This window comes from Drosophila obscura, unplaced genomic scaffold (genome assembly GCF_018151105.1).
Source record: "Drosophila obscura isolate BZ-5 IFL unplaced genomic scaffold, ASM1815110v1 contig_73, whole genome shotgun sequence".
In the NCBI taxonomy this organism is placed as follows: Eukaryota; Metazoa; Arthropoda; class Insecta; order Diptera; family Drosophilidae; genus Drosophila; species Drosophila obscura.
This window is the reverse complement of record NW_024542865.1, coordinates 8625778-8650259: the sequence shown is the minus strand read 5'-3', so window position 1 is coordinate 8650259 and position 24482 is coordinate 8625778. Positions and strand designations below refer to the sequence as shown.

The 24482-nt window shown below is 44.2% G+C and overlaps 5 protein-coding genes across 9 annotated transcripts; 1 reads left to right on the top strand and 4 right to left on the bottom strand.

Moving 5' to 3' along the window:
- Positions 1-771: 771 nt before the first annotated feature.
- LOC111082261 (nuclease-like) lies at positions 772-2112 on the bottom strand. The gene is made up of 2 exons (XM_022378437.2): positions 1810-2112; positions 772-1744 (listed from the first exon to the last, which is right to left on the bottom strand). Exons 1-2 carry the CDS (start codon positions 1966-1968, stop codon positions 929-931), a joined length of 975 nt encoding a protein of 324 aa, XP_022234129.2. The 5' UTR covers positions 1969-2112; the 3' UTR covers positions 772-928.
- Positions 2113-7887: 5775 nt separating this feature from the next.
- Positions 7888-19500, top strand: LOC111081268. Its single transcript, XM_041595613.1, has 5 exons — positions 7888-7919; positions 18213-18384; positions 18449-18565; positions 18635-18796; positions 18861-19500. The coding sequence occupies exons 1-5, from the start codon at positions 7903-7905 to the stop codon at positions 18963-18965; spliced, it is 573 nt and encodes a 190-aa protein (XP_041451547.1). The 5' UTR covers positions 7888-7902; the 3' UTR covers positions 18966-19500.
- Positions 9370-15732, bottom strand: LOC111081304. 5 transcript variants are annotated; one of them, XM_022377329.2, is made up of 3 exons: positions 15234-15724; positions 10400-10580; positions 9370-9850 (listed from the first exon to the last, which is right to left on the bottom strand). In XM_022377329.2, exons 2-3 carry the CDS (start codon positions 10421-10423, stop codon positions 9554-9556), a joined length of 321 nt encoding a protein of 106 aa, XP_022233021.2. In that variant the 5' UTR covers positions 10424-10580; positions 15234-15724; the 3' UTR covers positions 9370-9553. The 5 variants fall into 5 exon arrangements, with proteins under 5 accessions (XP_022233021.2, XP_022233029.2, XP_041451548.1 ...); XM_022377337.2 differs by having other exon boundaries at positions 10400-10541; XM_041595614.1 differs by lacking the exon at positions 15234-15724 and adding an exon at positions 14652-14696.
- Positions 19501-22202: 2702 nt separating the features above from the next.
- On the bottom strand, positions 22203-22703 carry LOC111081283. The gene has a single exon (XM_022377307.2). The coding sequence runs from the start codon at positions 22668-22670 to the stop codon at positions 22299-22301; it is 372 nt and encodes a 123-aa protein (XP_022232999.1). The 5' UTR covers positions 22671-22703; the 3' UTR covers positions 22203-22298.
- An 875-nt stretch (positions 22704-23578) lies between these two features.
- LOC111081260 lies at positions 23579-24283 on the bottom strand. The gene has a single exon (XM_022377272.2). The coding sequence runs from the start codon at positions 24222-24224 to the stop codon at positions 23667-23669; it is 558 nt and encodes a 185-aa protein (XP_022232964.2). The 5' UTR covers positions 24225-24283; the 3' UTR covers positions 23579-23666.
- Between the last annotated feature and the right edge of the window lie 199 nt (positions 24284-24482).

Below are 24482 nucleotides of genomic sequence, written 5' to 3'. Positions count from 1 at the left end.
TATGTATACGAGTATATTTGGCCACTAGCTACACATCTTTCTGGCATCCAGGCATCCAGTCATCATTCACACACATTTCAGAGCCTAAATAATTCCACAAACTAAATCGAAACCGAAACTAAATCTAAGTACGTGTGGGGGTAAGTTAATAGGAGCTCTCTGTATTCTCACACAATTATCTCTCACACTTGCATTCAGATTAGCAGTTTGGCAGCTTAGCAGAATGGCAATTGGCATAACGGAAACCGAATGGGGAGCAATCTATTCATTGGGGCCATGGCTGGGCAGCTGGGTGAAGGTGACCCTGCAGGATGGCACACTGCTCATTGGGCGCTTTGAGGCCGCCGTGCCGCTGGTCAAAGTGCTGCTGAGCAATTGCGTTCAGATTGTGGTGGGATCTGTAGCCCCGCCCATGTTCCTGGGCAGCGTCCCAGTGTCCATGCAGAATGTGCTGTCAATTGATGTGATTGTTAAGGATTAAATTTAAATGTACAAATAAATGCACGACCCAGACAAAGACAAAGACAAAGCCAAAGCCAAAGCCAAAGAGAAAAATTGAATGAAGTCTGAATGGATATTCCGCATTTGTATTAGTTTTGATTGCCTGTGAGCACAAAACCATTTTCACTTGTCTTGCGGCAATGCACATTTGACATCTGTTTTCCCAGGCGAAGATTTCTCTCTGGCCAACAAACAGCCAACAAATTCTTTTGGCTAATTCACCTTTTTTGCTGTTGGTAAAGGCCCAATTAAATGCAAATTTGCTAAATATCAAATTTTATTGTCAGCATGAGTATTTTGGACAGCTTTCTGCCTGCCACACGCTGGGATACATTTTATTTAACACAAAAAACCACAGTTCGAGTGCCAACAGCGGCGCACCGAAGATGAAATGCTCTAGAGAAATAGAAAAATATGCGAGTATTTTTTAATCAATTAGCATTGGCGCGGATATGCTTGCAAGGCTCAGATCTATCTCGATTTTGCCATTGTTCGAAAGCACCTTTGGCGCCTGCAGATCCGTGCTGAACCGCAGCCCAGTCTGTGCTACGATGTCTTGGATGCTGACACGATAGTCGCACAACTTCTCAAATGTTTCTGTGCACCCATTTCGGATGATATATGCCTCAAGGGTTGGCTCCACGGTCGGGGGTTCGGGTGCCATGGGCCCCTGTGACTCCTCAACGATCAACACCTTGAAGTAGTGCGAGGGCACTGGCACTGGCACTGTAGTATCTGCACACTGCCTGTACTCCAGCCAACACTTATTGCTGGCATTGTTTTTCGGTGCGTAAATGGGACCCGTGTAGGCATACACCGATCCGCACTGCTGCACCTTCCACTTCACATACTGCTCCAGCTTCTGCCAGATGGGCCGCGTGAACACCCTGCCAACATCTGCGGCGGCCGTGCTCAGCAAGAAGACATCGTCGTATCGAAGATACTGGGACGACTCATCTGGCATTGATCCGCTGCGAAAGTGTTCGCATATCCACGTGGCGCTGTTCGTCTCAATGCCCCGCGACATTATATAGTCCTTGTGCACCAATAAATTTTCGGCACTGGGCAAGCCGTACTTGAGCAGATCCATCATATTCGGCATGGGAGGCTCTTCCACTTCCTCCAGCGGCTTTGGCACAAAATATTTGAATATTGGTGCGACTAGGAACTGGCATATCTTGTCCTTCAGCCCAACCGAGCGATTCCACAGTCTAGTCTCGTGCTCAGTGCTGAAGGTTGAGAGCTGTTGAGGAGGGTTTGGGGTTGGTGGTTGGAGGGGCACAAGATTTATTTTTTTTATTTACGTACCACAGGATAAAACTTCTGACGATTGAGATACACATACGGATCCCGCTTGACCGCATCGAATAGATTCTTGATGGACAACTCCTGCTGCAGAAGGGCACCGCAAACGAAGCCCGTCGCCCCAAACAATGCGTACATAGCGATATATTGCGGTTCTGTCATGGTTTTTGTCTTTAATTGTTTACCAATTAATATAAATAATGTCAAAAGCCCGTATTAACCGTCGTTTATTTCGGAGTGTGTGTAGTTTTCAAATATATAGTTGGAGATCCTATTTGATTGTGATGAGGTTTACTTGTATTTGCCTTGAATATATATTAGAAAAACAAAGACTACTGTTGCTCGGAGAAACCTGAATATTGGACACTGGTAAATTCCCTTTGATTCCTTCAGACAATCTCTCTCCTCTCTCTCTCTCTTGCAGGCTCCCTCAATTGAACGAGCTGCAGCTGTAACAGAGCAACAGCGCTGTTAATGGATCATGTTACCGCTCTCGAGCAGCACTCTTTGTTAACAGCCTTTGTTACAGCGCACTGTTAACCTCTCTCTGAGACCTTCCAAGCTGATGTTACTTACTTACCAATACCTAATATGATCAGCGGTATGTATAATCCGCTTGTATTTACATGCATCACACCACGCTACTGTTCAGTCGGAGCACAACTTTGCGCACCCCCCCAGCCAACTGCTACAGACTGAGCCAAAGCTTCCTTCTGTTGGGTTACAAACTTCAACACAATTTGAATATACCCTCGGCAAAGGTATACAAATTTGGCATAAAATATATATAAGATGCAGAAGACGAGACGAAACAAAATGAAAGCGACAAAAAGCACACGGAGAGAGATGGAAGCAAAATGTTTGCTGCTGGACAATGCGATACAATTTCAAATCTAACAAAAATAGTGCAACACAAAAAAGTTGCATTTCTATTTGATTTTGCTTACGCTCTCGACTTTGGCTCACTTTTATTTTTGCTAGTTGTTTTTGCAAAATTAATATATTTAAAATATGCAAAAATATTGGGGTATAAACTCCTCAACACAGAGAGAGAAATAGAGAAATAGAGAGGGAGAGACAGAGAGATGGTTGGGTTGGGTTGGGTTGGGTTGGAATGGGGTGAGGTGAGGTGAGGTGGAGTGGATGTAGAGGTGGTTATATAACAATAATATGAAAAAGGCCGACAAAATACTTTAACAAATACCAAAAACCGACATTTTACCAACTGCATATTACGTTATGCATATTTCATTTATGCCCAAAACAAATACACAATGCAGGACCCACAGGGACTCCGGCCGCACCAAGGGGATTGCATGGCTTTGCCCGGTTCCGACGGAGTATTCACGGCTCGAACTAAAAACTTCGGATACTCTACGTGGCAGATCTCCGAGGTTAAATCTCATTACTCAGAACTTTTTTGCATTCACCCAATTAATGTGGTGAAACCTCTGTAGATCCTATTGATCTTTGAACAAATTTCTGGGATTATTCTGTGGTGCATAAGAATCAATGATTCATTCTAAACCATGCGGCATATGCACCCAAACTTGTGCAGGGCATACGGGCATTGCATCTGCATCTGTCGGCATTTTTGCATTTAATGCCATAAAAGTTTATCTGCAAATGTGTCGCTGGGAGGCATGGTGTGTGTGGGGAATTGCTACTTTTATTTTCAGTATTTTAATTAAATAAAAATTTATTTGTTTACACACACAGACGGACAAAACGGACAAAACGGACAGAAAGACAGATGGACACACCGACAGAGAGACAGAGAGTCAGGGACAGAAGGCGAATCAACGAACTTAATTGAGACCATTTTGTGCAATTTTGCTCTCGTTTACATTTCTCCAACTTCACTCTCGACTCGACTCGACTGGACTCGACTCGACTCGACTCGGCTCGACTACGTCCACACTTTACTTAATTAATCACACAAAAAATGGGGTGATGGCAGGATGAAAGCAAAGCGCCTGGAAAGGCGGGAAAAACATGTAAATTGGTTAAGGAATTTATCGCACATTTTATGGTATATGGTAGGAATCCTTTGGCTGGCACTTTACACTTTACTTTCAGTTTCAAATGGAGCAAAGAAACAGCTTCTTAGTCTCTGCACTCAGATGTACTGTTTTACTTCTATAGAATCCGCATGCATTCCACTTACAGCCGCAAAATTTCTCTGGAAATTCGCCTCAGAGCTTAGAGCGGTTCATAGCGGGGTATATTGTGACCAGGTTATACCCCGTTTTAAATACAGGGCAGCCAACAGGTCGATCCACTCACGTGGCGCATTCTGTAAATTCAAACCACTTTTGTTCCGGTTTTTAAATGTCAGGCCAAAACTTACAATTCGAGCACATTTCCGGAGTGCAAATGTTTCTTTTTTTAATTTTATTTATAATTTTTTTTTACCGTGGGCTTATGGTTTCTTTTTTCGCTTCTTTTTCGCTATGATAAACATATCAAAAAATGTTTAGTTTTATCCGAAAATAAATTGCAAAAAATGTCACCCTAACAGAGGCTGGGTATTGCTATTTTGAGGAGACTTCCGCTACAGCAGCACGTAAATTTTTCTTAATTTTAATACATTTATTTGCAGGACTTATTCAAATCGATTTCTTGTATCGCATTGAACGAGGGAGAATACGGAATTACGGAGTAGTGTTCAGTTAGTGTTCCAAATATGTTGCGGTGGTATAAAAATACAAGTGTAGTGTCTAGTCCGGGTGAGGGCGTTTGAGGGGGTTTTTGGGGTATATGCATTGGATAATAGATGAATGTGGCACCTTTACGGTGCCGTGGTAGTCCACCACAGTGTTGGTGGCTATTTCTACAGCGTCCTCCATCACCACGTCGCCGGTGAATGTCTCCTTGACGGCCTTGCCTTGAAGGAAGCGCCTAACGCCCTCTACGTTTGATGGTATCTCGAGCTTCACATATGGTTTGTCCGGAAACTTTCCCGTGTCAGGATCGTCGGGGACGCTTGTGAGAACCTCAAAATCCATGGTCTCTATCTGTAACAACAGAATGAAATTATTCCACGGGTTCGCAAGCTTTCACTTGTGTTTATACACGCACTTTGCAGAAGAGTTTGCGACACAATGAATGAAATTTTTACGGTTTTCGCCCGAGTAGCTTCTATTTTGTTGAGCTGTAAATTTGTTCTGTTCTCGAACAGGTTGAGATTGACTGACAAAATAATACAAATACAAAACCTATGTAGACTTCTTATCAAATGAATACAGATCGGAAAGGAATGAACAGTAATTCACAGATTACTCAAAAGTCTCGGATACTTTAATGTAGAGCTGCAAAAACATCGAGCCACTATCGATAGTATCGATGGCGCCATCACTGATTCGACTATCGGGGTTTTTGTTTCCGATAGTTCGATAGTGGTAAAAGTGAGAAACGCAGAGCTACATCCCGATTTAGATGCAGAGCCTGTCGTCATGCCAAAAAATGTAACTAAGCACAAATTTATTTCTTATATATAAGCCAGATAATGTTTTGTTTTTACTTTTTTAGAGCAAATATGTGGTAAAATTGGATGTGTGCAACGGAGAGATGTGAGCGACCCCATAAAGTACAAATATTCTTGATCAGCATCAATAGCCGGTTCGATATCGACATTTACGTATGCTTTTCCAAAAGAAATTGCGGCTCGGCAGCTCATGTCCTTCTTCTATAGCACTTCCAAACGATTAAGCAGCGGAAAAGCAAGACCCTTCGTTCTAAAACTTTCCTCGTTGTTTTCGGGCACATCGTATTCCCGAACGGCTTTTTCAAAAGAATAACGTAAATAGTTTTACTTAAAACTTTGGTTGGATTTAGCAGAAGCAGTCACAATCACAAACCCCAAACACCAATGTTTTTAAAACAGATATCCATTCTTATATCTCCTCTCAGTCAATGTTGGCCTCATCATCATTATCCGTGGCCAGCAACATGATTAGCATGTGCAGGAAAATATTTAGGCTATTAAATTTGCTTAACAATATTTTTTGTTTAAATCTTACATCCCGATATATCATCACTATCGATAAGCATTGATGTTTTTGCAGCTCTACTTAAATGTGTACATCTTGGACATGGGAAGGGCATCTACTAGTGCTTCAACATTAATAATAGCTTTTGTTTCATCTTTTGTTGGCACTTCTGTCATTTTTGCAGTATCACAGAAAATGAAAATGAAAATAAAAACTATCACACGAAGAGAGAGGGGGCCTGGCTGTGGGGGTCTCTGGCTCTGTGTTTGATGGTGTTATCGCTGGCGTTGTTTTTTAGTCGTTGCTTCTGACAAAACGTTTCAATTAGTGCGATTATTACATAAGGCAACAAAAGCAACAAACCCAAAATCGTTTTTGTCGCCTGCAATTTGTTTCGTTTGTTTCGCTCGCTTCCCCTCCTCAACGCCCCTTTCTTTCGACCGTTTTGTAAGTGCTTCAGTGTTTATTTGTTAGCCGTTTGACGTTTATAACTCACTTTACCTTCTCATAGAGTGAGTCTCTCTGGTCGAGGAAGACCATATAGATATGTACTTATGTACCTATGTATGTAGATGTACTGTAGATGCCTTTGCATTGTTAATTGTTGGGATCGGTGACAGCTAGGAACTTTCGGACGAAGGAGGAAAATCACCTGACACCATTTGGCCGTGTATGAAGACCATTCAGCAGACATACCATACGTACATATGTATGTACGCATGCGATTATGTTTTTCTTTGGCCCAAGAATTAGGAATGCGTGTCTGGGGCGCATCAGGGACCCCCTGATCTCTGATCTCTGGATATGCTTTTGCTGAGCATTGTACTTGTATGCATAACATTACACTGCTGGCGGATCTGCTGCTGGCTCTGCTGGCGGATCTGCTGCTGACTCTGCTGCTGGCTCTTATGCAATGCAGCAGCAGCAGGCAGCACTCTCTTACAGCCGCCACCTCTGCAGCACTTGCAGCTTGTGCCGTTTGCAGCGCCTACTCTGCCAGCCGGCTCTCTGACGAGAGCTTTGGGCTTGGAGTTGCTCTCCCGCTGCCTCTGTCGCTGCTAACGTCTCTGCCTGCAGTTTGAAGCTCGACTTGGCACAGTGGGCATGTCTGGCATTGCGGCAGTGAGAAAAACACATTGACGTGGGGCTCGGTGGGGCTTTCATGTATTGTGTACACAAGATTTTCACCTACTAGTATTAAGGATTACTTTTCTACTAATTTGCATTGATTTTGAATATGTTGTTGTTGTTCGGTATGGCTTTTATCTATGGCTGACAGGCGGACGGCATCCACTGTGCCGCAGTCCGGTTCGGGCCGCCCCGCCTTGCGCTGCCTCGGTCGATATCGGCTCGGCGCTGAAGCCGCTGCTGGCAACTACAAACTTACATAGCATTTTTTTGTGTAGCTTATTTTTGAAGTTTAAACAATTTGGCCGCCGCTTAGTTCTCTTTCGCGTGCGCCAAAACCCAGTAACCAGGTAGTCCGGCCAAAAAATATTTTCCAAACGCGGCGCCACGACAATTTCGTTATAGAACTGTTTTCGATTCAAAAGATTCAAATAAGGTTTCAGTTTCGATATCGGTTTCCTGCGAGTGATATTGATTTATTTTTTGTTCGATTGCGTTTTCGGTTGATATCGAGTGCTATAGATCCACTTTCGATTTGGGTTGCCCTCGAGGTATTGTGCATCCCTTTCCGAACTGATTGATTGATTGATTGACCGATTGATTAGCGAGCCGCGTGAAAGTGAGTTTCAGTGTTTGCCTTTAACATTTACATTGCTGGTACTTTTTGTGTGATTTTTGTGCTTCTTGTGTTGCATTCCGAATTATGTACAAATATTTTTGGAAATATTTTTTCAACGTCCATTTTTTTTATGTGGCTGTGTGTTGGGCAACCGCTGTAAAGCCGTTAACCCCTGACTGACCCTCCACAACAATTGGGCAAGAGTGCGTGTGCCGAAACGGAATATGTTTTTTTTTGGCAACTCAAAAATTCACTCGAAACTAAATTTGTATCTATAAACTCAACTACTACCCCATACATACATAAGTTATGCGAAGAACACTTCTTTTGATTATCCAGAAAATCAAATCAAAAAAAATGTTTCTCGCTTCGAAGTAAGTTTTGCAGCATTCAATAAACCAGTAATGGGATTTAATAAATTCGGTCTTGACCCCAGCAACACGATGGGAATGCATTTTTCTTAGAGATCAGGTTTTGCTTGGTCCAGTTCGGGGCCAGACAGGTGCGCCGCGATACCGCCGTGTATCATGGGAAATTTCAACAAAATCCATCGAAATCTCCAACGGCCTTGAGATCCAAACAAATGCGTAAAGATAAACAAAAACAAAATTCCGACCAAAATCCACACAGAAATAAGCAAATAAATAAAAATGTTAAAAAGGTTGATTTTTGGCGGATTCCGAATCGGTTTCGAATGGGTCTCTCGTTTGCTTAAGAAGGCCGATGGATGACGGAGGGAGGGGCGGCGAGACGCCGAGACTGAAACTGAAACCAAAACCGAGACGGCGACGGCGACGCATGCGCAGCGGAGTGTAAACAATTTTGACCCAATTGCCGAGCTCCACTTGCCTCACCGCTCCCCTCAGACCACTCAGGCTGTGGCAGATTGACGCGTTCGTGTTCGCCTTCACAGCTTATGCAGCTGCCCAAACGTGCCCCCGGCTGCCCCCAACTGCCCCCAACTGCAGTCGATTATGCAACGCTAAAAAGATGAAAGATGCAACAGGCAATTTGTGCAAATTGATAGAGCTGACATCATGAGAAGCAGCTCAAAGGGAGAGACTGAAAGACTGAAAGAGCGAACAAAATTCTGGGAGAACATAATTTTTAAGGCAATGATTAACCCACATTGCAGTCTATTTCCTCCAAGCCAATTTAAGCCAATTACCAACTAAATGCCGCTAAGAAGCTCCCACATACTGTCCCCCAAAAGCTGGCCAATAATAGTTTCAATTGCTGAAGTCGCCAATTGACTGCTAATCAAAGCGCAACGAAAACCTGGCCAAAAGCAGAAAACAACAGCCAATCGACCCTCGGGCCATCAATTACCACCTGTCAATGTTGGATCCGTCTTGCCGGCTACCATTTAGGGCCTGCTCCGACCAATTGGCCCAAAGAATTTGGTCAAAATTAATGAAGAAAACCGCCAAAAACTTACAGAGTTGGGCAAGACCCATGCGCGACCTTGATGGCTTGGGGTTTTTTGTTTGTTTGTTTGTTTTATTTTGTTTGTATGAAAGTCAAGGTCGAGTTTTGTGTTTTATATTGTATACCCATTTGAGTATTATCGCTGATAGTTTCAATACCCTTGCAAAGGTAAGAGCCCAATCGCTTAGATGTTTGCCCAAGGGAGCGGGAAGCAAACCTGATTTTTATTAGAGGGAAGGAAGCCTCAAGAAGGGCTCACTTTATCATACACAACCGTACATACATACATATGTATGTGTGTTTCCCAATAGCTCCGCTAAATCTGCAAGTGTATCTCAAGCTTCGGTCATTGATAGTTTTTTTTTTTTGTTGCCAGTTGACTAGCATTTGCTGAGGGGCCTTTATTTTTTGTTTTTGATTACATTTTGAGGGTTCATTTTAATTGTTTTTGTCTATTGAATTTTGCGACAATCATTGTGGCGGGGGAGGGGCACAAATTGATGAGCCACGACGAATGAGGAATTATTTCCCGTGTGCAGTGCATGCGTAAGTGTGAGTGCAAGTAAGCGTAGGTTAGGAATTATTCAAACTCTGGCAAAAAGAAGTGTTTCGGGTATATAAACTGGACTATGGCTGCGCGCGGCACCTTAACGATTCCGCGGTAGTGGAGCACAGTTTTAGCAGTCATTTCCACAGCGTCCTCCATCACCACATCGCCGGTGAATGTCTGCTTGACGGCCACGCCGTGCAGAAAGCGACGGACACCCTCCACGACGGCTGGTATTTCCAGCTTCAAGTAACGTGACTGGCCGACAAACCTTCCCGTGTCCGGATCGTCGGGGACGCTTGTGAGAACTTCAAAACCAATCATCTCCATCTGTAATAGGAGAATGAAATACGTCAACCAACCAATACGCACTTTGCAGAAGATTGAATACAATCTTCCCGATTTTCTATTTTGCTTAGCTGAAATTCGTTCTGTTCTCGAACAGGTTGAGATTGACTGACAAAATAATACAAATACAAAACCTATGTAGACTTGTTGTCAAAAGAATACAGTTCGGAAAGGAATGAACAATAATTTATTTTCTGCGAATTGCTTACACATTACCCAAGAGTCTGTAAAACTCGTACTTTAATGTGTTTCTATGTTAAATCTTTCATTTAACGACAAATGGATACTCTTCATAATACTCTTGTTTCATCTTTTGTTGGCACTTCTTTCATTTTTGCAGTTTCACAGAAAATGAAAATAAAAACTATTACTCGAAGGCTGTAGGGGGTCTCTCTCTCTGTTTATTGGCGAATTAAATTCTTCAATCAATGGGCAAGTTCCCAACGGTGTTTATACACTTACTGAACATGAAATTATAGCTCAAAAGTTAACTTAAAAATTAACTTTTCCGAATGTACGGCATGTCCTTACCTGTTCTTCGGTTTTCATAGACATTTCAGTTTCAATGGACTTCTCTTCGCGGTAAGGGTAGCAGGGCGAGTGTTTTGCTCTATCCGTGGGAACGCGGCAGTTGCAACAGCAGAATTATCCGTTCGCTTCATAAATGGGAAATCTAGTGACCAACAAATGTATTTATGCAGCTGCGGTAAAACTAGAAGCAGCAAGCAATAGGGTCAACAAAAATATCAGCAAAGGAAAGAAAAATTAAAAAAAAAAAATAGAGAAAGTTCCTTTGCGAAAGTCGGAGCCATAGATACGCTTTGCAGATATGAATTTCAAGGGCAAGGCTTTATTTTCATCTGGAATTTATACACTTTTCCGGACTACAAACTTTTGCTTGTAATATACACGCAGAAGCAGGTTCTTTTTTTCTTCTGGGCGTTTTAACTTAAAGACTCCGCCATATTCCGGCAATGCCCACTCTCTCTCTCTCTCCCTCTCTCTCTATATCAATATGTACGAGTATGTTTTATTTATTGACTCTCTTTTGGACTCCCTGAACGGCAGGATGCCGCCTTTTGAAAGTTGGCACGTAGTCTTGGCCAAGAAGCAGCAACAGAGGCAACGGGAGAGTCGGCCGCATAAAATGTACCAAGACGATGGGGCGTATACGTACAATATGAATTATGAGCCCGACTCGACGATCACGTAGCCGCCTCCCCCATGGCTCTGGGTGTTCTTGGTCCTCCCTCATTGCTCTATGTTTCCCCCTATCCACTCTGAATTTTCCTGTGAAGTAATGTTAATGCCAAACAATTAAATACGGGGGAAGAGGAACACCCCAACCCCAACCCCAACCCCAACCCCTGCCCTTCCACCACGATTGCAAATTTAATTACAACTGTAAACAATTTTCTCTGGCCACCCCCTCTGTGCGCACCCCACCACCCCTCAAAAGAGACACAAACAAAACAGTTTTTCCTTTTGTTTTTTATGATATTTTTCCTTTCCATTTGTGTGTGTGTGTGTGTGTGTGTGTGTGTTTGTGTGTGCGGCCATTAGCAGGGGCCAAAACTAAAGGGAAAACTGCAATGGCATACTGAGGAGTGTGGGCAGGGCTGGTACGCGCTGAGAAAAGCAATTTTCCGGTTGAGTTTACAAATGGCGGGCGCGGTACCGTACCGTCGCGTCGCTTCCCCGTCCCTGCGTACCCGGTTGCCCCGGTTCCGGCGCTGAAAATAAATGACATATCACAGAGTCTGGTCACCTTTATGGGATGCCCAAAGTAAACATATGAAAGCAATGCTCAGCTGAACGGTCACACCGGGGGTGGGGTGGGTGGAAATATGGTATGGATGGAGTACAGGGGGTGTTTGTTGATGGTTTTTCCAGTTCAGCTGTGAAAGTGGTTCAGGTTCGAAAGAGGTTTGGCTGGAATACGGATTCGAGAGTCAGTTTATTCGATCTGTGGAATATATGGAGCATATATTTTGAATAAAATATAGTTTAGGATGTTAACGATCTCTATTCCTCTCTCTCAACCCTTATCTATTCTCTGCCTCTCTTGTTTGCATTTCAAAGATACATATGTATGCCTACCCTGCCCTGCCCTGCCCGGCCCCCGCCAGATATCAATAAATGGGGTTCCCTTTCATTTGCAGGCAACTCTCGTATCCCTGGTCGGTATATCGTTGTTTACACTCACACACACACACACACACACCCCCCCCCCCCCCACACACACACACACACTGAGAGATACGCACACACGAGGACAGTTATGAATGGCAATCCATTCGCTTAATGGAATTTCGTGTTGTTTAACTTTTACGTGGCGCCAAAGTCATGGAAGCGAATGGATGGTAGCCCCTACCTCCCTCCCCCCCTCTATGACACACACACACATGTGTTTTTGGGGCGTCCTTGGCAGCTGTTTGCGGGTTAACTTGGGGTCACCCTTTCCCACCCTCCGACCCATCGCAAAACCCACCGCATAGAACATCGTCATAAAGCTTTATTAGCATTTATTATGCAAGACTTCTGTTGGGTCAAGTTTCTGTCTGTGTTTTAGTTTTACGATCACTTCCACCTCGACACCTGGCCCACCCCCCGCCCCATCACACTGTAGCCTCTTGGCCATGTTTTAATTTCAATAAACGCACATTTTATGACTCCCAGGTTTACGGCCACCTCAGGCCTCAGGTTTTTGGCCCGAGTTGGATTTATTTACCTTCCATTTCATGACGAGTTTTGCAAATGCGAAGGCCAAGCTTAAAACTCAACGAAAGGAATCTATTGGGGGGAGGACAGGCAATGCTGTCTATGGGTGTGTAATCTACTCAAATTTCGCAAAATATAATGCCATTATTTGGCAAAAGAAATACAAATTCTGAATTTAAATATTGGCCGTTCTTTGCTTTTCCAATACAAGTAACACAAACAAAATCGTAGCATACTTTCAGGCTTGATCCATTAAAGAAATGTACAAATCCAAGCATGTAGATGTAGATGTACATGTCGATATTTGTTACCATTAAGCCGCTGCAGTATTCATTCTCAGGTTCCCCACTAAGTATTTCGAAGGTGTCCAAACTTCTGTGGGAGACTGTCTATTCTCATCTACATAATATACGGCAGATGATTTCCTGATTAGAATAACTCTTGTGGGGGAGACTGTTCCAGTGGTTGAGTGTCCAATAATCTCGGCCGGACCCTATACCATAACCATTTTACAATCTCTTTTCGTCACCCATATGTAGGTGGGTTTTAGGTGTAGCATAAATTTTGTGGGAGACCGCCCATGGGGGCTACACACACACAAATCGCTGCCGACTTCGCTGCTGGCAGCGCAGCCGACGCGTCGACCACATATCGAGGACATTTAAATCGCTCTTAAGTCCCGTTTAATTGGTACTTAGCATGCAAATGCGAAATGAGGCAGAGATCCCAGGCAGCAATTGTCGCGCTCCCTCTCTCCCTCTCATGTCCATGTCTATGTCTCTCACTCTCACTCTCACTCTCAATCTCTTTGTCTCATTTTGTGTGCTTATGCATGCTTGTGAGCACACGCTCGACTGTGTGTATCATTAGTTACATACATACATGACACCCTTGCATTTGCCTTGGCTATTATGACTTTGACCACATATTTGCAGCATTAAGTTCTTGCTCAGAGAGCAAAGAGAGCGACTTAATTGACAGTTTAACATGTCACACTCTGGTTATTGGCACGATTCACATTGCAACAATTGATCTGGAAGGGTATAAAAAGGTCGACTCCGAGACACATAACTGTGTGTTATCTTCCGTTCCCCCCTCTTGCATTTCTAGTCACTTTGCCCATCTTATGTGCAATTGTACTTACTCACGCAAACAGTGTGAGAGAGAGAGAGAGAGAGAGAGAGAGGCGGAGAGAGAGCTTGGGAGACAGAGAAAGAGGGACATCCACTTGGTGTGCTTGAAAGAGAATCGCATCGCATCGAATCGAATCAAATCAAATTTAATTGAAATGCCATGCAAAAATATTTTGAGAGCAGACGGACATAGAAAATTGATTGATTTTTGGCTTTTCCAGTGAACCCCTCCGCCTCCGCTGGCAAACCATCCGCCCAAGCCCAAGCCCACCACACCCACACCAACCCATTGATACTATAATTACAAAGTACCGTTGGCCAGTTGATGAGCCCGTTGGAAAACATAATCAAGAATGCGATTCTCACTCTCTCCCTCCATTTTCGCTCTTCTTCTATCCGAAAAAGTTTTAATTTCAAATGAAGTTTGTGCAGGGACGGAGGGAGGGATGCGGAGTGGAGCGGAACGGTGCGGGCAGGACAGTCGGATGGGCAATAAAATAATCAAAGCGTGCACAAAAGTGCAACGGGAATTGCCGAAAAACTGGTTACAAAAGTAAGCAAAATCCAGGCAATGTGGAAGAAGGGCAGGGCGAGCGGTAGTGGCGGGGTAGGAAAATGCCATCAGCTGAAAGCAAGAGGAAGCCAAAAAGCACAGGGCAATGGGAAGACAGATAGAGAGATAGAAGGTATGGTAAAGAATTATGGACACCCTTTAATTGTAGGTGTACATATGAAGGTTCATGTTTAAACAGGTACAGAAACATATACATATGTATGTACTGAGCTGGGAAAAATGATCCTGTGCGAAATAAGAAACTGGCATACCCATTCAAAACTCTTGTTTAAACAGCCTGACTTCTGGCAGTACTTACAGGGTAATCGTGCTAGAAAAAAAGGGGTTGCCCAGCTGCGGGCCAGTGCAAATTTACCTGAGACAGTGGAGTGCCGAGGAGAGCAGTGCAGGGGGAGCACCGTAAGACAGAGCAGGTCTGACGGAGCAGACAAACTTAACTGGAAATCTAGTCGAAAAATGGGCAAAGTTGCATCGGTAGAAGAGAAAGCGAAGGGCAGGAGAGCGCTGCCCAAATACCGATGCCGTTGGTCCGTAATGAGACAGTCAGAAGCAATGAAAGCAGAGAGACAGGGACAGCTAATATGCGCCATTAGGGCATAATTAAAATGCTCAAGTAGCAAAGGCAGAGACAGCAAGAACAACAACAATTGCAACGAAAGCGCTGATAATGAAAACAAAACGAAGAAGAAGAAACAGGTACGTATCGAGCGGGGAGTGTGAGAGAGCAGCGACAACTTTTCTAAGGCCGACTGAGAGAGAGAGAGAGAGAGCTTAGGGCGCAAACTATTTTATGTTAAAGGTAAGGCTACCAAAGACACCAGCCAGCGCAACCAAAATTGTTTTCGTTGCATTGCAGACTTTTGTAAATGTGTGTTACAACAGGAACAAGGCCTAGGAGTGGAGAAGCAGAAAAAGCTTATCTACAAGACTGCCTTACCTTTTATTTATTGTAGCTTGTGGCCGCAGCTTTTGTCTACTTGATTTGCCTTGTGTGGGCGATGTGTGAGTTGGACTGCGAAACAACAGTTATATTTACTTGCATGCGAAAACGGCACAATGAGAACGAAATTGAAGCACTGCCAACACCATGAGAGGGAGAGCTACAAATGAGAGGATCGCTGCAAGGGAAAGAGGCTTAACCAGAGGGTGAACAGATTACTGTGGCTACAGCTTAAATGATAGCGACAGTGGCGTTTCAATAAGAGTTAATTATGAAGTGCAGTGAGTGACCACAGATGCATAGCGAATCAAATTTAATATGAATGCCTAAGACAGTAGTAATTACTGCAGAAGTTGTACATATTTCAGTGCTTGTTCAATTTACGCACTGCCTTCGTCATTTACTCAATTTACTTGTATTCTGTCGGGAATTGGAAAAACAAATCATAGCATACACTACTTCGCTCTCCGCAAGGCTCTCTCTCTCTCCCTGCATCTGTCTGCTTCTCTCGTTCTCTCTCCCTCTGACTACATACATATATCACTCTGCACTGGCAATCTATGCAATGAATTTTGGCAATTAAGCAATCATTTCGCTCATATGCTAAACGAAGGAGAGCAGCAGAGGGATGGCCGAAGCAGAAGCGGAGGCTAAAGCCGCTGCGGCAGAGTAAAACTTATGCTTGAAAGACGCTGGCAGAGCTGAAGTATACTCAAGATGTTATCAATACATACATATGTATATACCTAGCAGAGGGTATATGGATTTTGCAGAAATGGAAGTATATACATTAATAAGTATATATGTATATGTATGTACCTGCTTAATGGGTTTACTTTAAGTTATAAAATTATGAAATTTTGATTTTGTGCGTCACTTCTTTGAGAGTTCCCATGCTTCTCCCAAGAGTTCATAGTGTCTCGGCTGGGGAAGGGTATCCAAAGTTTCGGCTGGCCCTTCCTCTTGTGTTTTCCCTCTCTTTTTCACCGCTCTGCTGCCTACCAGCCTGATGATTGCCTTACGGTACAACAGGCAATCTATGGGAATAAAGATATGCATACGTGTGAGTGTGAGTGTGTGTGTGCCATGCATTTTTATGGCAGCAGAAGGAATGGATAGCAGAAGTACATGGAAAGCTCTCACTCGAAAAAGCAAAAGTTTTCACTTCAAGTAGTTTTTTCGTTATGCTTGGTTTTTTTTTCGGGGGTTCCACTGTCGTTACTGTAGTTGTTGTTGTTGTTGTTGTTGCATCATCATTGGCCTGGCAATAGAGTTTGAGCTCTTGAGTAGCATTAAAGCATCAAACGATTGTTTAGGAGGAAGAGGGAGACTGAGTGTGCGATTCGATTCGATTCGATTCTCTTCGTTGCCAAGGTATGTACGTACGAGAAGAAGGAGATCTCTTTCTGGCTGTGGCTCTGATTGAGAAATTTCGTTTTGCTGCTCAACTCCAATCAGCCATCAAACTGGGATATTTATGGGGCTATAACCATGCCCCCCTCTCCGAGGCATCCCAATTCCATTCTCTTTCGCTCGCTCTCTCGTTCTATCTATCCCATCAATCAGAGAAATGAAGTGCCAACGTTTCTGGCAAATGGCTCTAACCATCCATCCCACTGTTTGCCTGTTTGACTGTCCGCCTGTCTGCCGCTCAATTAGCCAGGCCAATATATTCACTCATTTCCAGCCAGATTTCTCAAACCGAATAAGTACAGTGAAAAGCGGGGAATGAAGGCGCATCAATGCAGCTACAGCTGTGGAAATGTTTCCCATAGTTTCCATGCTTTTTTTCTAACTGTACCTACATGTATTTGTATACCCTTTAGCGTAAGAGTAACCGTATTTCTTAGAGAAGTTTGCCATGTATAGAAGAGAGTGTGTTTGATCCGTTGCGCTCTTTGTTCTTTTTTGTTGACAACTAGCTAGCACTAGTCTCACTAGGAGACTTGTACTGAAAATAATTAGTTGGTGGGGGGACATCTACAATAAATAATTTTACAAGTGTATTTAAAGCTTCGGCTGGCCTTCGCTCTAGCTAACAATTTATTCTAGCTATAATTTCATCAATTTAGCCTGAAATTTACATACTCGCATTCTCCCCCAAAGCTTTCCCACAGCACCATTTCCAATTGGCTGGCAAAAGGTCATTGTATTTTCAATTGCAGCATAATCAGGCACGGCACACAAAATGCAGCAAATAACACTGTTTTTATTGCACTGAGAGAGAGGTAGTGGGAGCGGGAGAGCAGAGGTAATTTTGGCATTGAAATAATTTAAGTTATTTTCACATTGCATTGAAAATTATGGTCAAACAATTAAGCAGACCGTTTCTGGCTTCTGCCCCCACCCTGTGGCCCGCGGCACAATTGCTAGTTTCTATTAACTCTTTGGCCCCAAGAGGCTTAAAAGTCCGACACAAACACACACCACACGCACACACACACACAGTCACACACTGTCAGGTGTATTAAATGGCATTTGGATATTTGGTTATTTGGTTATTTGGATACGATATTTCCCTGACAAAAATACAATTAAAATGTAGAAAATTATTAAGCTACTTTTGCAATTTTCCTAATTACGCACATTAAAAAGCAAAACAAAATGAAAATTTACACAATTATGTAGATGGAATGTTCTGTGCGGTGGGGTGGGGGGATGTTGAAAAAAGTTGACTTTTATTTTTAAAATTTGTTTGTCACGCAATTTCCGACAGCAGAGCAGAGCAGAGCAGAGCGGAGGACGGGTAAATTTTCTTCTTTCTAATGCAATTATGCTAAATCAAATGAAAAATGCAACTGCATTTATTAATGCCTTAAGCAGGGCTTAGGTACACAGAACGTTATCCAGTGGGATGCAGTGTAATAAAGTACTTTTTCAGTAGGTTTATTATTTAATTCAATGCTTTTTTAATTGCTTTTAAAAGTGATACTCCTATTGCTGTTGTATTTATTTCGCTTATTAATATTTTTTCAGCATGCAACACAGTAAGTCCGTGTACGTAATACTGCTGGGCAGTCTGCTGTTAATGGGCCTGGCCATGGCCCAGGAGGATCGCTCCGCGAACGCCCCCCATGTGCGGCACAAGCGTGGCATATTCTGGGACTTTTTCCAGAAAATGGTCGTCACCAAAAACCTTATAGTGGATGTGAGTACGAGCAGCCGACAAGTCATAGAATAATCCTAAACATACTCCTTTTGTGGATCTACAGCAATACACGGACACCAGGAACACCCTGAATGACATTTACAACACGGTCAATGAGCAGTTCAGCGATCCGGGCCCGGCAAAGCCCACCAGTCTTCCACGCAGCACAACCGAGAAGTCGGTAAGTACTCTTCAGATCCTCTCTTAAAGCGATGACTTATCTTCATGCCACTCAATTCACCCCACACAGTCCGTCAGTGGGGAGGAGAGCGGGGGTGGGAGCAGCAGCAGCGATGAACCCACAACCACAGAAGCATACAGGATATCCCGTTACGAGCTGGGCCGTATCCTGGGTCGCAACTTCCGCGGCTTGCAGCGCCTGGCGATGAGCGAGTTTGGAGTGGCCCTCAATGTGAGTCCCTCTTTGGGCCCCTTAATCCTTAATCCTCAATCTTTAATCCCTTACTCATCCGCAGGCCACCAAGTACAATCTGAAGGAGTACAAGGCCGAGGCGGATCAGCAGTTCGCCAACAGCTTGGCTGTCGAGAAGAAGAACAAACTGAAGATGCTCAAGGGCTGACACTTGTAGAAGCTTCACCACCTTCAACCACCTTCCACCCCCTTCACCAGTGCCTGATAGTAGTTGTCTCTGTGATAGACTTCCTGCATAAATATATATATCTATTCTGTTCTTTTTTTTTATGGTTATTTATTTGTCAGTTTGTCTTTGTTTGGTTATGAAATAAAGTGGGGAATGTGAATGCGAATGCGAGTGTCCCCAAGCGCATGCGAAATATGTATGTATGTGTGTGGTAGTGTGTGTCTGCGACTATTTTTGCGTCATATTAAAAAGTTTTCTGTCATAATTTTATTGATAAACTTTTAAGTAAAAAAGCATCGCACGAAACTGTAACACTGGCCAAAAATGGAAAACAAACCCCCCCAAACAAACACATAGATGAAGAAGCAGCAGCTCGAAAAAGAAACAGGAAACACTCAGTACGATGGAACACAAAGAAAGAAAGCAGCAAAGTTGTGGGGTATAAAACATGAAAATGGTTTTGGGCCGGTGCATTCCAGCATTCAGCATCGCGTTAATTCTTGGAGAATTTAGTTTAACGCCATAAGAACACTGAATTATCAATAAAATACTTAAATATTCTGAAAAGGCTTTGTGGAGTGTATTTTTTGGTCATTTTCTTATACAAATCATTCCTAAGGAACTCCATCAGAAAATAGAATTCAATACTTTGTATATAAAATCAGATAATACTCTAAAATCATGGTATGACATTTTGCAGTATTTTCCATATAAATACCATCAAATTATACTAAGCGAAGAGACGGACTGACAGACAGAGACGCGGCTATTGATGCTGATCAAGAATATATATACTTTATGCGGCCGGAAACGTTTCCTTCTCTGCGTTGCACACATCCACTTCTACCCCTTAACTCTCCGAGTACGGGTATAAAAATCTCTCGATATTCGCAGCGAAAACCAACAGCAGAATAGCCTTACGTATCTATATACATATCTCTCCTTCTCTCCCGCTCTCTCTTTATTTTTCCCTTTGTCACACATACACATGAATGCAAGTTGCTGTTGCCTGAAATCGAAGTAAAGTTGCAAACAAATCCAAAAGGCAAAACTTGCTAAAATACAAAGACAGTTTTGGGTCTGCTGTCTGCTCTCTCCGGGCCACTACTCTACGCCCGTATGCCCCCCCGCCCGTTGGTTGGGTCCCTGGAATAGTTAGCAGAAACCACTAAAAGTGTCATAATTCGATGCCCATGAGATGGCTGTCTCGAAAGTACGTTGGCCGACAAAACTTTGGCGGTAATGACTGTCGTTCGCCCTCAGTCGGGCCCCAGTCCTTGGTCCTTGGTCCTTAGTCCGTGGTCCTCAGGCCTCTCACAACAAAAGCAACAACAACAACCGACAACAGTCGTGCGGTGCAACTGTGCGTATGAGCAACCTGCCTGTCTGCAAAGTTCTGTGGAAAAAAAACAACGGAAAATAGAAAAAGAAAATATCAGGCAGGCGAATATTTGGCCGGAAACTTATCGAAAGTGGAAAGTGGAAAGTGGAGTTCGAGTTGAAGTTGCATTTTGGGGACGCTGCAACATGGTGATGGCTGATCCAAAAGCCAGTTTCAATATCCTGCAAATAAACAGACACAGATACACGCTTTAAAATTCATACATAAACAGCTTCCACTTTGTTTTCTTCGAAAGACATAAAGATCTATCTGTCAGACAAAGAGATATCCGATTCGGATTGCCCCTTTATGGCAGGCAGCCCATTTCGACATTTCAATGTGATAATCTGATTTATTTGGTGTTTATTCTCGTTTCGAGTTTGTTTTGTTGATTATGACAGTGAGTCAAACGTGTTGATTGCTGCTTTAATTGTTTCTGGGTTTTTTTGGGGCTGACAAACGAGACCTGGACTGTCCGCTGGCCTGGACTGCTGGCTGCTGGCAATTATGGGTAATTTCAACAATAGAACAATTAGTTTAACAGTCCCACAAAAAATAGAGCAATAAAAACTGGCTCAACTCTGTCAGAAAAAAAAGTATAAACAACAAAACACTTTTGCGGAAGTTTTAAATGAAAATGAGTGGCAAAAGTCCAGCCAAATGTCGCCTCAGCCTCATCCCAGCGATGACTCTATACGGGGACTTATGTAAGTCTGACAGCAACATTTCCGACGCCAGCAAAAGTTCAGACGATCAGCAAATAAATTAAAACAAAACTCAGACGATGCTCGCCTTCAATTGGCAGCGGAAGCAAACTCTCATTTAATTGGGTTCAATTCCAGTCAATCGAATGGGAAGTTGGCAATTGGCATGCAGATATCGTCTTGGCATACATTATATGTATGTATTCTAATGTATGCCAACCTTTGAGCGGTGTTCGTCAAGAGGTTATATCGTGTGATTTACGTGAATGACATTGCATAGGTAATGAATGATAAATGAATCAGCCAAATAAATGGCAAGACGATCGCAAAGTAAACAATCGAAATGACAAACTAAAATCAACAAATCTCGAGTAAAGAAAAACAAGCAAAGGAAAGCAAGAGGTAGAAACGATGGTGGAAATACCCTGGAAATGGCAGCAACTACGAGATTATACGGGGGGGCCTGCGCTGAATAAATATTTAAAAATGTCTTTCAAATATTTAAAGCCACAATATGGCATAGATCCCCAAACAAAAAACACGCAAAAATTGCATAAAAGTTTCATAAATTACAGGTTGGAGCTAAACAGAACAAACAGATGGAAATAACTGAAATGGGGCCCGTCATGGTAGTTGATCCGAATCGCTTCTCTGGCATATAATTTGTGCTGATTGTCGGTTGAGTGTCGAGAATATTTGTTTAGAGCAGATCTTTCACACATATGTATATATGCTGATGTAGTACATGGGGAATCACATATTGGAGTTCCCAGAAATCGCCTACACTTCAATAATTACCATAAAAAGTTTGCGAAACCATAACTTGAGTGTTAGCAGCTTAAAATATTGGAATTCTCCATTCAGTCTCCATTGCTGTGATCAGCCAATCTACTCCTATGATTTCTACCTTCGAGAGCTGCATTCACCATTAAATGATCAGTTTTTTCGCCATCTAAATGATTCTTCCCTCTCGCTAGAGTAGTTTCCTTCATCGTGAACTGCTTGAACTTTGATTTAGTTGTTTTCCCTAGGCTTTAATTAGCTTCTAACTGATAAGCACTGATCCAGGCCCCGATCAGCTGCCTATCAACTGCGATTGCAAAACCAGAGATCACGACCAGCGGCGCACAATCACTTTAATAAACATATTCATTTATTTTCGTATGGATCACAATCAAAAAAAAAAAAGAAACAACAAAGAAATGTACGCTGCTGCAGAGGCGTTTCCTATAGAGCTGGCGGATGGGAGGGTGCAATGGGAGCCAGGGGCACCTTCTCGGTGGGCGCATCGAAGGGCACCGCCGACGGCGGCTTCGGCGAGGAGGTGTCATCGCTGAGGCGATGCTTCAGCTCGTCGTATTTGTGGGCCACGGAGCTGCCAAAGTCCTTGGCGCCCTCACCGATCTTGTCGGTGTACGGCTTGGCCGCCTCGGCCACATCCTCGGCACCCTGCTTCACCTTGCAGCCGAGACTCTTGAAGAAGTGCTTGAAGTCGCTGTCGTCCGGACTCTTGGTCTCGTCGCAGTCGGCCCGCACCTGGACCACGGCGGCATCGATCAGCAGGAGGGCGATCAGGGAGCACAGCACAAACGATTTCATCTCGACGCTTTGAGTGGGGCAATGAGACTGAAGCTCGGCTCTGTCGAACATTGGCATCGAAGTCGTCGCTCTGGCGATAGCGACGGAGTCTAGGCAACCGGTTATGTTCCCCCCTCACCACACCCCACCCACATCAGACCTCCCGCCCCCCAAACCAGACAGCAATGAAGTGAACAATAATAAATCTCAATCAAGTTTTGAATGTGTGCGTGTGTGTGCGTGTGTGTGTGTGTGCGTGTGTGCGTGTGACTTTATTTTTGCGACTGGTGCGACTTGTCGTCTGATCTCTTGGGGGCGGCTGGGGCGGCACAGGGCGGCCTTATACGCTGCGGCTTTGCCCGCCGCCAGCTGAAGCAGCAGCCGCGATGATCCCACGTCGAACAGTTGAGGCCCGTCCAGACGATGGCCTCCGCAGGAGTCCCAAGCCCAGCCATGGCCATGACCAAAGCGCTGAAGATCAGGAGTCCGCAGGTCCTCAGCAGCAACATTTTCACCCGAAAGGCTGCAGGCAACTGAAGGCTGCCACAGGGCGCTGCACGTCCACTGCACCACTCCACCACTGCACCACTCCACCACTCCACCACTCCTTTCTCCTCTCTCTTGAGCAGGTGACTCACACGCAAAAACCGGCTGAGGGTTCGCTTCGGCTTGGATTTGTTTATTTCTGGTCAAGAATAAACAGACAAAAGACGAGAAGAGAAAGTCAGGTACGAGAATGGCAGCGAAATGAGAAAAGAAGAGCCAACGGGAGCAGGAAATATACATACACACATATTCATATGCAAGCGGGAGAGAGAGAGAGAGAGAGAGATGTGAGGGCGAAAAAGAGTTCAGAGAAGAAAAGAGCTCTTTGGAGAACGTTTTCCGCAAAGTAATCCAAAATAAATGTGGCACCAAATTTAATTGTTAAATAAAACTACTTTTATAATTTATTAACCAATATATAGAGTAGTATATATGTATATGCATATATGCAGCTATGTGTAAGTGTGGAAACTACTGATTCATTCCGTGCTGAACCTCGTTGTCGACCTCGTTGGCATCGTCTCCCAGCCACTCGATATTCGCGGGTGTTGCAGCTGATGTTGTCGTCTCCTCGGTTGGCCCAGTGCTGGGGGAAGTGGGGATGCCCTCAGTGGTGGAGCTTTCCTTCTTTGAGTCCTTGTCTTTGTCCTGCTGGCTGTTGTCTGGCTGCTCCGGCTGCTCTGCCTGCTCCGGCTTCTCTGGCTTGGGCAGCGTGAGGACATTGACAAAGAGTGTGATCCGTTGGAGCAGCGAGCGTGTCACATCCCTGGCCTTCTCCTCCAGCAGCTTGGCTTCCTTCTCAATGTTCTCGATCCAGGGCTTGGCCTTCTCCAAGGTGCACTGAACACTGTGCACGAACTTTGTGACCTCGCTGGGTGGCTTTGGGGTCGTGGCCGAATCCTCCAGAGACTTGGCCTCCGTGCCACAGAGTATGGCCGCTGCCTGCAGCTGGCCGAGGCACAGGCACAGGCAGACGACGATGCCAGCACTGAGGTACATCTGGGTATTAGTCATCAACATCATCATCATGGGTATGTGGCAGCTCTGTGGTCGCTGTGTGTGTCGCCGCTGAGACCCCAAACTCGACTGAAACCCGTTTGCAGCCAGGCAGCCAGGCAGCCAGGCAGCCACTTGACCAAGTTCTGGCCCCTGCCAGCGGCCATCGAGCATCGGGTGTGGGGTAGATCCAAGATCTGCGAGAAAGTCGTCGAGCAACCAACGAAATGCATTTCCAACCAGAATGATCAGTGAAAGAGGGGGGCAACGGGCAGGGGGGAAATGGAAATG

Coding starts and splice junctions, on each gene's coding strand:
- LOC111082261 (XM_022378437.2), bottom strand. CDS start 1,968: ATGACAGAACCGCAATATATCGCTATGTACGCATTGTTTGGGGCGACG. Junction 1,745..1,809: donor GTCAGAAGTTTTATCCTGTG/GTACGTAAATAA, acceptor CCTCCTCAACAG/CTCTCAACCTTCAGCACTGA.
- LOC111081268 (XM_041595613.1), top strand. Junction 18,385..18,448: donor CCAAAAACCTTATAGTGGAT/GTGAGTACGAGC, acceptor GTGGATCTACAG/CAATACACGGACACCAGGAA. Junction 18,797..18,860: donor AGTTTGGAGTGGCCCTCAAT/GTGAGTCCCTCT, acceptor ACTCATCCGCAG/GCCACCAAGTACAATCTGAA.
- LOC111081304 (XM_022377329.2), bottom strand. CDS start 10,423: ATGTCTATGAAAACCGAAGAACAG. Junction 9,851..10,399: donor CTATGAAAACCGAAGAACAG/GTAAGGACATGC, acceptor CTCCTATTACAG/ATGGAGATGATTGGTTTTGA.
- LOC111081283 (XM_022377307.2), bottom strand. CDS start 22,670: ATGAAATCGTTTGTGCTGTGCTCCCTGATCGCCCTCCTGCTGATCGAT.
- LOC111081260 (XM_022377272.2), bottom strand. CDS start 24,224: ATGATGATGATGTTGATGACTAATACCCAGATGTACCTCAGTGCTGGC.